Genomic DNA, 17901 nt, shown 5'->3' with positions numbered 1-17901 from the left:
GTGACTTTCCCTTGTAGCATAAATATAATAATAATAATAATAATAATAATCATAATTATATGCATGGGAATGAGGAATCTGCCAGGAAACAAGGCAAATAGGTCTTCACATGCATGCTCCCTACGCTCTGCTTTCCCATTGTCTTTCATATTTAAATATAATAATACTAATAATATATTATTATAATAATAAGGAAATGGGAAAACCCGCAAACCACATTCCAGTTCACCATCATCGTCTCCTTGATGCCATGCCGGAGAAGAGGAAAAGATTGCGAGTGAAGAAGCTAGTCGTCCGACGTTCTACGCTGATGGTTCAATTGGTTGGCGGAAAAGGAGGAGCCAAGGCCTGTCGTTCGTCTCTGGCGGTCTTCACCATTGCTACTGTCGGACTGGAGGACCAAGCTCGCCAATCTGCTGCTCGTCTTCTCGGTCTCCACTCTAGGAGGTCGGGGTTGCGAACGATGGTGAGTGGTTTCGGTACGAGGTGGTGGTTGCTTCTTCAGCGACTGGATTTTCCTCCCAAAACGCAGCAACTCCGGCGAGCTTACAGCCATCGTACAATCTGTGGTGTCTGTTTTCGAGAAAGAGGGAATCAATCACCTAAGATTGTTGGTTCAAACCGTATCTTTGCCCCTTTAATTTGGTCTCATTTTCGCAGGTGAGAGATGAGTGGCAGCCGACAGCGGTGGTGGAGACTCTGGTTTCTTTTTTTTTTTTGCAAATTGCAGTTTGTAGAGTTGAGTTTTGGTGAAGCAAATCTTCCTTGGTGTACAACATGATAATGTTAACAGGCGAGAAAATGGAAGAAAAGGTGGTAGTAGCTTGATGGCCTTAGCTCTAAGGTTTAGATGAGAGTGCGAGGATTCGAAACCTTGCTCAGGTTAGCCATTGGTTGAATCTGGTTTGCTTCTTCTTCTATAATTATGGTTTTAGATTGCTTGTTCTTCTTTTCCTCGCCTACGCACTGGAGCAAAAAATAATCTCTCGACGCGTCGAGAGCCTCCACTGAGAAAATTTGTCTTCCTTCCTTCGACTGTGGTCACCAGCGTTTTGTTCATAATTCGCTTTTGTTGTTGTCGTTGATGGTGGCTCGCGGTTGGAGAGAGCGATAGCGGGCGGTGCGGCTCGAAGCTACGGACGCTGGAGAGTTGATGAGCTAGGTGGATGCGAACCGGACTGGTGGTGGCTATGGTGTCGGCAGAGACCGGTAGCCGGTGGTGGAACGCTGTACGATCAGATGGTGGTGGAGAGCTGAAATTTCCGGTGAGCCGAGACGGCGACAGTAAGTTGTGACGGTGACAAGGATGGTGAATACGATCCGATTGATTAGAGGAACACGGCATTTCGTCGCGTTCCCCACAGACGGCACCAATGATGGTGTAAATGTAAACGGGGGTACGGATTTACACCACGTGTGTTTGATTGTGTATGATGTAGTGTATGGATCGGTGTATGGATGAATACAGGGAGAAGGGGAAAGGAAGCCATGGCTTCCTTCTTGGAGAAGAAGAGAGAAGAACGAGAGAGAGAGGCCGAGAGGCAAGGGATCCCCGGATGCCATTACAGTGGAGGGTCAGGTCCTTTATATAGGAATAGGACCTGACCCTTCAGGAATATAATATTCCACAAAGGTCACTTGCCCTTTAACAATTCCTAAGGGACACCCGACCTTTTAGGGGTACAATAATACACGGACTATACACATTGTACTTCTACAGTAGTCCCTGGGGTATTTATATATTATTATATATATATATATATATATATATATATATATATATAATTTTACTTAAATAATAACGTGGGGGACAAAGTCCCCACTTTATGCAAAGTAGCCTTTTTTTTTTTTTTTTTTTAAATATAACGTGGGGACAAAGTCCCCCACTTTATGCAAAGTAGCAGCAGCTTTCGGCTGTTGCTACTTTTGCCTCTTTTTTTTTATATATTATAATAATAATAATAATAATACATAATACGGAGTAATATTATAATAATATGAAGAGGAAACAAAACTCCTGTTCATCATCTTCAACATTTCTCCATTTTGGTCCGTGACTTTGCGAGGGAGAAAGATCGCCGGAGATGGGGGGAGACGGTGGCTGGCGGCGGTGAGTGGAGGCGGTGTTTGAAGATGGTGGCCACTGTTCTTCGCAACTTTCCACCGTTCTTTATTTTTTCGCAAAATGGAGCCGACGCCGCTACTGCTCTCGCCCTCGTCGGGTCTGCTGCGTCGCCGGAGGTGGTGGTGGCGGTGCATATGACGTTGTTCTCCTTCCCGCATGCATTTTGCCTCATTTTGAGGTCTTTCGACGCGTCGAACGTCCCAAAAAATGGCCGAAACCTCCGTAGTGAAGACGAAAAATCAGTCTCGGCGAGTATTCTGCAGTCCAGAATTAATGATCTCTCAATGGGTTTTCAGCTTTCGATCATCTTCATTTCATTTTTTTTTGTTGATGGTGGTTGCGACTTTCGCCGGACGATGGTGTGCAGGAGGTTGGTGGAGGCCGTGGTGGCAGCAACGACTCCGGCCGGGTAGAAATCGGCGCAGTTGTCAGCGACTCCGGTGGAACTGGTCGATGAAGTTATTGTTAATGGTGATGAGGATGGTGGTGAACACCATCCCGTTGATTAGAGGAACACGGCATTTCGTCGCGATCCCCACAGACAGCGCCAATGATGGTGTAAATGTAAACGGGGGTACGGATTTACACAACGTGTGTTTGATTGTGTATGATGTAGTGTATGGATCGGTGTATGGATGAATACAGGGAGAAGGGGAAAGGAAGCCATGGCTTCCTTCTTGGAGAAAAAGAGAGAAGAACGAGAGAGAGAGACCGAGAGGCAAGGGATCCCCGGATGCCATTACAGTGGAGGGTCAGGTCCTTTATATAGGAATAGGACCTGACCCTTCAGGAATATAATATTCCCCAAAGGTCACTTGCCCTTTAACAATTCCTAAGGGACACCCGACCTTTTAGGGGTACAATAATACACGGACTATACACATTGTACTTCTACAGTAGTCCCTGGGGGTTTTAACATCTATGACCGTCTTGATCACGTCCTCCGACTTCCCTGACAAAGACCCCGTAATCCCTTGTTGCCGTTACTATTTAAATCAGTTAATACCATTAAATATGGATCACATTTCAACACTAAAAATAATTAAGGGACCTCAAGTATAATTTTTCGATATTTATTTCATAATACAGTTCCATCCAGAAAAATTAAAAGGATTTAATATTAAATTGGAAAGAAAAAAGTTTGAGGATGTTTAAATGTAAAAAGGGAAAAAAAATGGATGGTAAGAATATGAGAAAAAAAAAAATTGAATTGTACGATTATAGAACATACTACATTTTGGTCATTTCTTTTCTTAATTAATGGGTAATGGCCAAACGAACACACAATAACTTAATATTTTCTCATGTACAGCTGTATCCTCTGCAGTGTAGCAATAATTGAACATTCTCTAGCTTATAATAATCCTCTAATTATTAAAATAGTACTCAATTCACTGCCGCGTCTTCGTTCTTATGGCGGACAGCATCGTATTCTCCGGATCTAATTTTACCTAAGGAAGGTCAAACCCTCACATAGTCTACTGTTCCTACTTTATGAAAACTGCCTACGACGTGAGCTTCACCGTTAATTAATAAAGCCATTTGTTTTAAGAAAAATGCCGCGTATTTTTACCGCGTCTTTCACTAAATTAAAAAATATGTTATTTACGTTTGCGTAATATTATATTCTCTTTGTAATTTCAGTTCCTTCTGAGTTCTGTGATAATATTTAATTAATTTGTATATTTAATTAATAAAAAAATTTATTTTATTTTATTTTTTTACTCTGGACGAGTCAGTTAATGCATTAACTAATAAATAAATTTTTTTTATCATATTAGGAAGTAAGCATTAAAAGATAAAGCATGATCTTTTACGGGTTAGAATCACAATATATGTTTATTTAATGCATATTATAATAATTATGGTCGAATTTTCCTCATCACTCAAAAAAAAGATTAAGTAAAATATAAGAGGGTTAATAACATAAATACCAATATATTTAGTTTTAAAATTATACTAGAACATCATATTATGTAAAATTATATAATATAATTTCCTTTTCTGTAATTTGATCAGCAATTCACATATGTTATAAGTTTATTAAGTGTATATCGTTTTCATCATGAATACGGTGCTTTCTAAACTTGGCGCAATATTATTTACCCACGGTAAAATTTTTACTATTTTGACGCGTTCGTTGGAGGCTATTTGCGTCAACTTTTTTTTATCGATATGTCATTTTTCAGTGTTGGTTGGAGATGGTCTTACAAGCAGTTGAATTAAAAAAGTAGTTAGCTAGCTGAGTTAGCTTGTACTGTCCTCTTCTTCTGACAAGCGTTTTAGCATTATAGAATAGAGTGCGGTTAAACTTTAATTATAATCAAAATATAGAAATTGATGTGCGCTAGATCTAACTAGTTTATTCTAAAGTTTCTAATTAATTCAAAATGGTAAATGTTTTTATTAAGTGTACTTTTCGACAATCGTTTGGGTCACAACATGGCAACATGTATTGTTTCTTCGATGAAAATGATGAAGTTTGGACATTGACAAGCTACCCAATTACTGAGTAATATAAAATAGCAAACTACGTTACTTCAATCCTCTCTAAAATACTATACCCCTAATAAGTGCACCCAAAAACTTTTTCCCTTTGTTTTTCTCATAATAGATATAGGATATTTTGATTAATAAAATAATACAAGTAATTGTTAATGCATTTATATGAAAGAGCAGTTTTTTTTGAAACATTCCAATACATTTAACTTATCATTCTACTTTACATTTCAAATTTTCAACTTATGATATATAATTAACTCATAAAAAAATTAATGAAAAAATAAAATTACAATAATTGAGTTAAATGTTATCTCCTACTAATGTTATTGATCTATGTACTTAGGTCAACCACAGTAGTGAATTTTATGTAGTTTTTAGAAGGCTTAAGCTTATGTGGGAGAGAGAGGATGAGGAGAGAGAGAAGAAAAACGAGTGTTGCAGAAGAGAATGGTTTGTTTCTCCTATTGTATGCCCCAGCCCAAAAAAAAAAAAAAACTATAGTTCACGCACCAGTAGTGTTGGTGGGCGCGTTGAGGTCATTTAATTGTTTTCTTTTGCTTTTTCGTTTTTGTTTTCCTTTCGCTATTCTCTCCGAGTTGGCACTTAAAAATAGAGAAAATTGTCATTTTAGTCTACTGACTATTGGGGTCATTTTAATTCCAGTCCACGACTTTTAAAAGTGTTAATTGCATACCCTGAATATTCAATTTTTGTCAATTTTGGTCACTCCGGCCAAATTGCCGGGCAAATCTCACCGGAATTTCTTAAACCTTAAAATAACGAGGGCATTTTAGTCATTTCACACCCTATGTCTTCTTCCCCGGCGAGCTTCCATTTTTTCTGGCGCCATCACCCCTCTAGGATCCAAATGAACCTCCAGATTACCACCAAACGTGAAGTTTATCTTGGGTATGGTTGGGTTAGGATAGTTGGTGAAGTCGTAACAAGTGTCGAATAACGATGATGAGGTGTTTTGTACTAAAGGATACATTGTCATTTGCTGCTTGAAAGCATCGCGCAGAGCGTTGTAGGCTTCAACGGGCAGGTAAGTTAGGACGGTGCCGGAGTCTATGATGGTCCCGGGGTTCTGGAACACTGCCAGAGAGATGGATAACGGCTGCCGGAGAGTCTATGTTGCTCGCCGGGGAAGAAGACATAGGGTGTGAAATGACTAAAATGCCCTCGTTATTTTAAGGTTTAAGAAATTCCGGTGAGATTTGGCCAGCAATTTGGCCGGAGTGACCAAAATTGACAAAAATTGAATAGTCAGGGTATGCAATTAACACTTTTGGAAGTCGTGGACTAAAATTAAGAGGACCCTAATAGTCAGTAGACTAAAATAGCAATTTTCTCCTTAAAAATATGTACAAAAACCATACTAATGAAGATGCTCTTATAACTTATTGTTAATAGTTGGGTTATCATCGACAAGTAACCAATTCACAATCAAGGTGCATAGCTCCCCACCTTCCCCAACTCCCTCCTCCTGACCAAACTACACAAACGTAGTCGTCATTTTCATAAATGAGGCATCTTATGGCATTCCAACAACGTCTTCACCTATACATTTCTTGTCAGGTCAAGTCCTTGAATCTTGGTTGATGTCATCTCTTAGGTAGATCCTCGTAGATTGTTACTTATGGACTGACCCAAGATTTTACATTCAAGACCATGGACTAAAATATATTGTCTTTGGATCATATTAAAGCATTTGAACTAAATCATAATTGATCGATTTTAATAACCCGGGTTGCCCGAATTATAAAATCCGATTATGTTAGGATTATGACAATGGTTAGAATGAGACAAGAAATATGTAATAGTTAGGACAATTAAGATATATCACGGAGATGATCTTTCTATTAATGGTGAATAATGCTATTACAGGGATGAGATTCGTGTAATAACATGACAAGTGTGTTTTAAAGACAAGAGGTGTCCTAATGAGATAGAATGGAGTGTTTTTATACCGTCCTCTTGTCCTAACCACCTATCGAAAAGAGGCGGACGGTTGCAATGGCCATGGATCGCATTTTAAGCCGAAAGGACCGCGTCAACCGAGACCCCGGGGCCTCGGCCGAGCATGGGGCTTGGCCGATGTGACCCCCAGAGGGTCGGCCCAACCAACCTCATGTCCTCATGGAGGTCGACCTAGGCTTGGGCAAACCTGAGGCAACCTAGCTGGATTCGGCCTCGGCCAGGTCCGGATCGTTCCGTGTTTGGCCTCGAGTCCCCATGATGCTTGCTCCTTAGTCCATCCTTCAGGTTGATCCACAAAGGGTCCGTTCGTGATTTATCCATCCGTAATAATTTATTTAGGTTGGTCTGGATCCATTATCCCATATAAAATATATAACGACTTGTAATGTAATAATTTTATTAAATTTTTTTAACGATGAATTATTCATTCTTATAATACCAATAAAGAAAATAAAATAACTAAAATATAAAAGCACCTATATATTATTTAAATAAATATATATTTGATACATATATGGCTGACGTATTGCTTGTATACTGATAAAGAACCAGAAGAAGTATCACTTGTAAATTAAAAATGTTTCTAACCCTTTATTTATTGTTTGTAAATTAAGAAGTATCACTTGTATACTGATATTATTGATTTTCTTTTTGGTTAGGGTAAGAGGTGTCCTGATCACCTTTAAGTTTGTATCATGTTCAGACTAATTTCTGTTTACATCGAGTCCTAATTGTAAAATGCACTTTTAAGTCCGTATCATATTCAGACTAATCCGCATTCGCATTAGGCCGACCCAAATAAGGGGCAAATATTTTCCTTCGAACCAGGTCTTGACTGTAGGAGACATATTTAAGCACATACCGTACACAAATTAATCGTTATTTGCATCGGGCCGATCCAAATAAGGGGCAAAATATTGGCTAAAAATTGATTTTTCCATACAAAAAGAGTTTAATTCCCGAAATTTCTTAAAAGAGAAGAGTGCACGACCACTCACGCCAACTAAACTGGTTTCTAACCCTTTATTGTGATATTATCTCATTGGTCAAAAACATTTATTAAGCATTCATTAATTAAAACAAATTAATAAGTATAAGGGAAAATTAAATTAATATTTATTACAGCCATATTTTTTCTTTTGAAGATTACAGTAATAAAATTTAATTCAATAGAAAATAGAAAATGAGAGGCAATTGAATTGACCCTTTTCCCTTGTCTGAACACTCTCTTCCTTCCTTCTTGCATCTTCTCTGTTAGTCTCCACCGACAGCTCCACTCGCCCATCATCTTCCCCGAATCTCCAAATGCCAGTTTGCTGAATATCTCAACCTTTCATATTCACTCTGCGCTCTCTAATCTCAAATTCATCGAGCTTTTGAAGCTCCAATCGCAAACTGAGAGTTTTGGAGCAGAACAAAATAGACAATGCTAGATCGGTTCTTGAGTGCGAGGCAGGCATGGCAAGTCCGGCGGATTCTCCGGAATGGCAAGCTTACTCTCCTTTGCCTCGTCCTCACCGTCGTCGTCCTACGTGGCAATCTCGGCGCCGGTAGATTCGGCACTCCCGAGAAGGATCTAAAGGACATCAGCGACACTTTAAGCTACTACCGCAAGCGGACGGAGCCGCGGCGCGTGCTAGAAGAAGCGGAGCAAGTAAACCTAACCGTCGGAGATGACGTCAACGCGACTGATTCCAGGTCGGGTGTCGGGCCCGAGGACAGCCGTAGTTACAAAGAATTCGATCTATCGAAGATTGTGGTTGATCAGGATGACGGGGAGCCCGAATTCAAGAGAGATCCGAACGAGCCGTATAGTCTCGGCCCGAAAATCACCGATTGGGATGCGCAGAGGGCGGAATGGTTGAAGAACAATCCGGATTTCCCCAATTTCTTCGGACCTAATAAGCCTAGGGTTTTGTTGGTCACCGGGTCGTCCCCGAAACCGTGTGAGAACCCGATTGGAGATCATTACCTGTTGAAATCGATTAAGAACAAGATTGATTACTGCCGGGTTCACGGGATCGAGATTTTCTACAATATGGCTTTGCTGGACCCGGAAATGTCAGGGTTTTGGGCTAAGCTGCCACTACTAAGGAAACTCCTGCTTTCCCATCCAGAAGTTGAGTTCTTATGGTGGATGGATAGTGATGCCATGTTTACAGATATGGCATTCGAGGTGCCATGGGAGAGGTACAAGGACTCTAACCTTGTGCTCCACGGTTGGGGCCATGAGGTTTATGAGAAGAAGAACTGGATTGGGTTGAACACTGGTAGCTTTCTGCTAAGAAATACCCAATGGTCATTGGATCTTCTTGATGCCCTTGCTCCAATGGGGCCAAAAGGGAAGGTCAGGGACGATGCCGGTGCATTATTAACCAGTGAGCTCAAGGGCAGGCCTGTTTTCGAAGCAGACGATCAATCTGCTATGGTATATCTCTTGGCAACCCAGCAAGAGAAATGGGCTGATAAGGTGCATCTAGAGAACCTTTACTTCTTGCACGGCTACTGGGGAATTCTGGTGGATCGATACGAAGAAATGATCGACAATTTCCACCCCGGTTTTGGGGATCATAGGTGGCCATTGGTGACTCACTTTGTGGGTTGCAAGCCCTGCTCCAAGATTGGGGATTACAAAGTAGGGAGGTGCGTAAAGCAGATGGATCGCGCATTCAATTTCGGGGACAACCAGATCCTGCAGATGTATGGGTTCACCCACACAACTCTCGAAAGCCGGAGAGTGAAGAGAATCAGAAACGAGACGAGCGCCCCTCTCGAAATCAGAGATGAACTTGGATTGCTTCACCCTTCATTTAGAGCTGTCAAGGTATAGTCTTCTTGGCTGCACTTGAAGAGATGATCTTGCTTCCATTTTTTTTTTGGTGTACCATTAAATTATACTACATTGTGCTGTGTACTATGATTTGTGTTCCTTAGAGCGAGCTTGCTTGTTGCATTCATTCATCACAATTTTTAATGTTTCATAGTCTTTGATATGTATCATTTCCGTGAAAGGCATAGTTGAATTGAAGTATGGCATCAAGCTATGTTTTTAATGAATATAGTCTCTATTCCTTCTCTGGCTGCTACCAAATACCAATTAGCATTCAACCTTTCTTTAAATGGAAGATTAGTAATGTAACAAAAAGAGAGTGATGTGTGGATTGAATGGGCAAACCTGCAAACCTTGTTTTAGGGAATGATTTAACTCATACAATTTACACAACTATAAGTGATAAGTGTACTAATCAATTACCCAGGTGATTACCCACATATGCTGGCAGAGCTTATAACTTATTTTAACTTTTTTTTTTTCTTTTATTTTTTTATCCTAATTAATTTTAAAAAATGACATTATTTATCATTTATTAATCTTAATATTTCAATTTATTATTTTATAGCTTCTTACAATTATTAGCTTATTCAACAATGAATTTTACCAAATACCTTAATTTTATTCAGTTAACTTATTAGTTACAAGCTTTTAACTATATGTCAAACAAAGCCTAAGAGCATGACCATCAATGGATTTTGGTGAGTTTTTTGTGGGGCCAATGAGAGTTTTTGGTTGAAATGTGACAAAACGTGGTGTAGGTGACAAAAATAAGGAAAAACGAGTTCGTGGTGTAGGTGAAAAAAATAAGGAAAAACGAGTTTGGAAAATGCGTATAACATCAGAAATGCATTTCCCAAACTCGAATGACCTTTTATTTTATTTTATCTAAATACGCAGAGAAATGCGTATGAACTAAAAAAAATAGTGGTGTAGGTGACAAAAATAGGAAAAACGAGTTTGAAAAATGCGCAAATTATATCGTGGACCATGGTCCACAATGCATTGTGGACCATGATCATAACTGATACTGCAGTTGTGTTGAACGGATACTGTAGTTGTGTTGAGAAGATACTACAGTTGTGTTGAAAGGAAACTGCAGTTGCACGGAATAGAGGTCGTTCATCCGTTCAACACAACTGCAGTATCTGTTTAACACAGCTGTAGTATCTTTTCAACACAACTGTAGTATCTGTTCAACACAACTGCAGTTCCAGATGAATGACATGCCCTCTGTTCCGCACAACTGTAGTTCCTTTTCAACACAACTGCAATATCCTTTCAACACAATTGCAGTATCAACCATGACCCATGGTCCACCATGCATTGTGGACCATGGTCCACGGTATAAGGACCGTTGGAAAATGCGTATAACATCAGAAATGCATTTCCCAAACCCGAATGACCTTTTATTTTATTTTATCTAAATACGCAGAGAAATGCGTATGATCAAAAAAAAAAATTAATGGCGCCTGGTCGCCATGCAAAGGAGAAGTAATGCATTTAAAAAAAATAAAAAAAAATTATTGGGGCGTCTCCTTCTCCGGCAAAGGAGAAGGCAACCCAACATAGTGAAGAAGTTCCAAAAACAGCAAGAAGGAAGAGTGAATGAAAACCAGGCGGTGTTCATTTCTCGAGTTGAACTCAGACTGGTGGCCAAATACAAAACTCATAAATACTCAAAACATCAAAAATTCAAAATCAAAATGGTCGCCCAGGAGAAGGCGACCAGGCGCCATTATTTTTTTTTTTTAGTTCATACGTATTTGAAAAATGGTGTACATACTCAAATGCGTATGATCTCTGTATTTAGAAAAAAAAAAAAAAGTCATTCGAGTTTGAGAAATGCGTTTCTGACGTCACATGCATTTCCTAAACTTGTTTTTCCTTTTTTTTTTTTTGTCAAAAAAAACTTCATATTTTGTTACCTAGACTACGTTTTCTCCGTATTTTCAAAAAAAAAAAAAAGACTACGTTTTCTCCGTAGGGGAAAGACAGGAGAGTAGAGAGAAAACTGGGGAGCACCCAAATAAAGTTTTTTGTGGGTCCACTAGGAAAAAAAAAAATAAGAGCAAAGCATTCTATATGCGGGCGTGTAAACGTGTGCATTTTTTTCCCTTCCATTTTTCTTAATCCTCATTGGCCCGAAAAAACTTAGCAAAAAAACCTTACTATTGGCCTTACTCTAAACTCTAAAGTCTTACTATCCTCACCCAATATAAGAAAATGAAAGTGTTGAGAAGTCAAGGAGTATATACTCTCTCCATTTACTGATGAGATGGATTGAAGAAAAAGAAAAAAAAATGTATGTATCTAATGATTTGTTATCAATCATGGTATCATACAGAATTTGGAACTTGTAATATTAGTTCAACGTATGAGAACTTCTTAATCAAAGGAATAATCAAATTTCATAGTTGTATTTTAAAAAATTATCAACCAATCACAAATTAAGATAATTCATTGGCAAAATGATCTCCCATAATTGGCTGACTTTCTGCTTGCAATGGAGACAAGTAAGAGCCATTATCGCCTTATTCTACGATTTGAGTAGGGGTAGGTCTGGTGGTGGGTTGACTTGGCTAATGCAATCCATCTCTGCACGCTATGATTTGTTGTTTAGGGTAGATCGCCTGTAGAGGTATGGAAAATGCTAAGCACTTCTATAGTTGTTAGGAAAATATTATCTGAATTCGCAAGTTATATTTCCTATTTTTACACGTTTACTCAAAAATTTGATGTTTACATTTTTTAAAGATCCATAGTATGACGATAATTTATCATCCTTGCCATATCAGGAAATAAAAGTGAAGGAGTAGATATTGAGAGTTTATGAAGTGAAACTATAGTTATTATTCACAAATAGTTACTTTCAAATGTCACAAAATATAAAATTACATGCAATAACTACTCAAACATATAATTGTTATACCAGAAAGTAGATGTTTGTGAGTGATAAATGTAAGGATGTATAACATGGTTCTAATTTTAGGGGTGTAGTTGAGTGAAAGGAACTCATCCATCCTTACTCAAACGTCAATGGTTTGATCATTTTTTTTTGGATCAAAAGGAGAGCCAAGTCCGGTGCCTTACAACAAACACCCTTTCGAGATGTTTCGAACACTCGGTATAGCACTCAAATCAGCCAACAACGCATCCTTGACACAAGCTGGAGGCACTTCCCACACCCAAGTGGTGCTCTAGATGCGGATTTGTTTAGCCAGAATATCCGCCACCACGTTTTGCTCCCGGTAGATATGTTAAAACGAGATCTCCCACTGTTTCAATGGTTTGATCATTGGCTTTGGTACGGAGCAAATTTAGTATTTATGGGTAGTTTAAAACGTTTTTATTATAAGTGGTAATGACATTTTTAGTTGTAGAGTTTTATTGGTTTCAATTATCCAATTGTTGGTACATCACGATTTTTTTAAATTCATAATTTAATATTGAAGTGGTATAGTACTGTTATTTTAATCTCTCAAATGATCGAGTAGATTGTGGTAAAAATAGAGTAAAGAGACAGACATTAATGACCAATGCAGTGTTGCTTAGACTCGATGAGATTAAAATGCAATACTGAATGTGTTGCTTAAAAAATATCCAATTGCCCGAGCTCTAATGGAGCTTTAAGCCGACGGTTTTGGTCACCTTCTATGTTTGCTCTCGCTCTTCTTCCGTCCTGATCACCGTCGCAGTTCTGTCCGCTTCCGACCATCGCCACAGATCTTCTTCTTCCGTTTTCTTTCCCTTTGAATAAAATAATAGTAGGTAGGTATTGAGGTTTGTGTTGGTAGTCTTGAACTCCCAACCCTACTTTGACTTTACCCACTTTTTATTTTCTCTATTATTGTGTTTTCCTCTCGTTAGTTTCACGAGCATTTTTCATCTCGTTATTTTCACGAGCTTTTCATTTTCATTAGCATAAATCGTTTAGTTTGGTTTCGACAAGTGTTGATCTTATCCTGGGCAAGCAAAAAAGAATGATGACGAAGACCCAGATCTTTGATGAAGCTTTGAGCTCCCTGAAGGAACATATCTTCATAGTTATGAAACAGTCTGCGATTCAAATTTTCTATAGCATAGTTTTTTTTTTAAAGACTATAGCATAGTTAGAAAAGTTGTTTCTATGTCTGACTGTAAGGAATGGTTTACCATTCCATTGATCATTAATGTAAATCTTTTATGTTATGAATTAATGAAATAGTTACGTTTACCTTAAAAAAAAATAACAACTAAAAATGAAAATTATATTTCATTGACCCTACGACGTATGGCCACGTTAGTTGCCGGCGTATAATTAATTATAGTGGCAAGTAGGATGTTATGGCATGGAGATGAGTAGGGCCATGTAAATCTTGATGCTTATGCTGTTAGGGGAATCGACAATATATCACAATAATTGTTATATTTCAATCTTATACATTCCGACAAAAAGATCGAAGTGATGCTTTTGACAGTTGGCAAAAAAAAGAAAAGACAGAGTCTTGCGAAAATTTTATTTCTAAAGTACATTATATTGAATTGAAGATTACAGGGTAATTATAAACTTCACCAGAGTTCAATTTTAATAGTCTATTGTAAATTTAATCCAAAGATATAAGAGATTTAGAAGAACAAAATAAATCAACCCTAGATATGTGGAAGTTGGGCAATTAAAACATTAATGCGATAAGTGTATTGGAACATAAATAAAAGAAAATGTATAATGTAAAAAGCTATCTCAGATCAGTGTATAAATAAAGAGTTTAAGCACTCAAATACACACGTGGGGTTGTGTTTTTACACATGTTACTTTGACAAGAATTTACATTAATAGGGTGATTGTAAATTTTTAATTAAATCTCTTATTCAAAGTAGGAAATGCTTATGAGTATTTTGTAAAATATATGAAAACTTTGGCATTGATGGTGTGACATATATAGTTGGGGTGATTGAGGATATGACGTGGCATAGTGTGTAATGTGGTAAAGCAGAGGTAAAGCAAAGACGAGGGCGGTGATCGACAACAACCCCTAATTGAGAAATAAGTTTAGATGTAAAATTATTTAGAACAAATAATTTTTTTAGAAGTAGAAAATGAGATTTAAAACTACACCCTTATTTGAATAAAAGCCTAGGTTCAAGTTATATATAAGATAAGGAAGGTTTGGCAATCTAGCAGGGTTTTTGTAGGTAACGCAAACCCTACTGAACTTCTCTCATCTTTTGTTTTCTTCACGGCCGCTGCCTCCGTGAAGTAAGCGGATCGGAGGCGGCGTCCAATCATCTTCCCCTACTGCTATCTCCACCTCAGGCAGCGTCCATCTTCATTGTCTTTTCTGCATTCACTGTTTTCTCCTCCATCTCCACCGCTACCGGTCGTTACTCTCTTATTCTCGCATTGTTGTTTCCCTTTGCTTTGTTTTATTGGTTTAATTTTGTTTGCAGTTTTTGTGTTTTTCCTCTCGTTGTTTTGACGAGTTTCTTCCTCTCGTTTACTTGGCGGGTTCTTTTTTTATAATGCATGAAACGATAAAACTAGTCATATCGTACGTGAATCTCATCCTGGGTGACAAACATGACAATGAGAAAGAGACTCCTATGAACTATGATATGCAGTTTAACCCAATGGAGATATTGTCAATGGATAGAAGAATGGCGATGGAGATATTGTCAATGGATAGAAGAATGACGATGGAGATATTGTCAATGGATAGAAGAATGGAAATAGATACTCAGGTAGTGTGCAAGACTATTCAACCAGTGTCAGGCTTGGGTACGTTTGACCAAATCATTAAAGAAGCTTTAAGTTCGTTCAAAGAATTTAACTTCAAATTTGTGAAACAGTCTGCGAATCAAGTTTTCTATACTAGGGAAGTTGTTTCTATGTCTGATTGTAAGGAATGTTTGACCATTCCATCGATCTTTATTGTAAACGTTTCAGCCTATGATTAATGAATTAGCTTCTTTATTTTCAAAAAAAAAAAAAAAAAAAACTACACCCTTATTTGAAAAACTCTCACATATGATACTGATATAAAATCACAAAATATATGTAGTTCAATATGATACTAAAATAAGGAAATAAATATTTATATTTTACAGGAGAAAAGGAATTATAAATGAAATATGTTTCATTTATATCATTATATGCTTGCTCTAAACAAAATAAGATATAAAACAGCATGTATATTTTGTGGCAGAATAATTTATAGTTGAAATATATTTTTAATTTGTATACTTATTGCCATATATATTATGGTTGGATATTTATAATCGAAACATACTTTTGTAAAAATTAATACCGTAAAAAAACCAGAACAAAAAGCATCATGTACACTTTTTTTCTTTTTTTTTTTTGAAACCAACAACGTAATTGTATTAAATCAACAAAGTGTTCAAGAACGTAGGAGGTACATCACACCATTCTGAAAAGACAAAGCCCGGTATATGATTGATTAACTGAGTACAAGAATGAATAACTATAAACCAACATAAGAACGAACTAAACTAGAGTATGAAATACGTACTAGAACAGAAAGTAAGACAATCAAACTCAATTCAATGTATTTTCAAATCTATGGTTCCTTAGCCATGAGAGGGCTTCCCGTATGGCCATAGCCTCCGCTAGAAGAGGGATGTGTGGACAACACCATTCGCCGCCACCTTAAAGTTGCCGTCACCGGAAAGGAGAACAACTCCTTGCATGCCATGAAACTGTAGTCTACTATGCATATCCATTATGGGGAGCCTCCTATGCAGTCTAAAAAGGATTAAAATATATTTGTATTTAATGACATTTCAATGATTTTGTTGATGGAGAACTACAAATGGTCATGCCACAATAATACTAGGACAAAATGAGGATGTTCTAATAAAAAAAGGACTAAATGTGGATTGTCATCTATATCTATGACAAAAAAATGAAATTAGTTCCTATAGCCAACTATGCAAACTTATATCGTTTTGTGTGCATATGTAGTTTATATGTACTCTTTACAGTTTACACATATATCTAAAATATTTAATACCTACATGACAAGCAAATAAGAAGAAGAAAAAAAGGCGTGGACAAAACTTGACAACAATGATGATTTTCAACAATGAAAGTATGAAACAAATGAGGAAATAAGGAAATGCTTACGTGAGATTGTAAATCTTAGGGGACATGTTTTTAATTATTAAATTTTAAATGATATGCACAACGATCACCATATAAATGTTCAATGCATTGGGCAAATATGCATTGTTTTTGAAATACAAATGCACAATAACATTGAAAAATACTAGTGCACTAGCGACAAAAATAATAATACAAAACGAACCTACTACAAATGCACGATGTTTTGACACAAAGTGCACACTAATACCTCCCCTCAAACTTGTGCACACATGCTGTCCCTAAAACTAATACATACCAATCACCATTGCTCTTTATCTTAACTACATGTGCATAATAAAGCATTTGGCTTCCTAGAACACAACATCAAGGTTATAAATGCACAACATTAGGCTTAACATTGCACCGCATAATTGTAACAAGTGCGTGATAACCCCTAACACAACTAGGCAAATATGCACTATTTATGAAATACAAATGCACAATAATAATGAAAAGTAGTACTAGTGCACCACCAGCAAAACAAAGATTCACAACCTACCACAAATGCAGACATTTAAGCACAAAGTGCACACTAACACTATCCACACACTTGTGCACACTTGCTGCCACTAAAACCTATATAGACCAATCACCAATGTTCTATATTTGAACTACATGTGAATAATAACACACTAGCTTCTAAGAACAAAAGACCTATGTACTAAATGCACAACATGCTATTTAGCACTACACCACACAACTTTAACAAGTGCACAATAACCTAACCACATCGATCACACCCACATTCAGATCCCTTAATCCAACCTAAACCCTAAACCATAACTCCAAATCCCTAAAAACCAAAACCCTAACCAGTGACCCTTAAACCCTAAAAACTAAACCCCTAAACACCTACAACCTAAACCCCAAAACCTAAACGCTAAAACCTAACCCAACTCCAACATTTTTATAGCAAAAAAGCACATCAAAGCGATGAGATTTTATATGTCAATTTCAATAGTAGTCACGCATATATAAATAATAAATAGTAACATTTTATAGAGAGAATATGTTGAAACTCTTAGTACGATTTTTTTTTTAATACAAGTAAACTATTTCGTACCGACGAGTAAAATATAAATAAAAGTGATAAAATTAATAAGAAAGTGAATTATTTTAATATGATAGTTATTGATGGATATAGTTCTTATTTTGGAAAATATCTGAAAATAGAGAGGTTGCGTCATCAGATGTACAATGTGAGCCGTATCCCTCCCACGCCTAATCAACTGATTTTCCCAAAGTAGTCTTCAAGAAAACCCAAACCCAAAACCTCACTTACCTAGTCCGGAACCTTTATATATATTAAAGCAAGGTTGG

General features: G+C 37.4%; 1 protein-coding gene across 1 annotated transcript; it reads left to right on the top strand.

Annotated features, from left to right (window-relative positions):
• Positions 1-7806: 7806 nt before the first annotated feature.
• On the top strand, positions 7807-9683 carry LOC116002676 (xyloglucan 6-xylosyltransferase 2-like). Its single transcript, XM_031242841.1, has one exon. It carries the CDS (start codon positions 8034-8036, stop codon positions 9435-9437), a length of 1404 nt encoding a protein of 467 aa, XP_031098701.1. The 5' UTR covers positions 7807-8033; the 3' UTR covers positions 9438-9683.
• The last annotated feature ends 8218 nt before the right edge of the window (positions 9684-17901 follow it).

Source organism: Ipomoea triloba, chromosome 13 (genome assembly GCF_003576645.1).
Source record: "Ipomoea triloba cultivar NCNSP0323 chromosome 13, ASM357664v1".
NCBI lineage: Eukaryota > Viridiplantae > Streptophyta > Magnoliopsida > Solanales > Convolvulaceae > Ipomoea > Ipomoea triloba.
The sequence above is the reverse complement of the archived record's forward strand: the minus strand, read 5'-3'. Positions and strand labels throughout refer to the sequence as shown.

Excerpts from the sequence above, each read along its gene's own strand:
- LOC116002676 (XM_031242841.1), top strand. The coding sequence starts at position 8,034 with ATGCTAGATCGGTTCTTGAGTGCGAGGCAGGCATGGCAAGTCCGGCGG.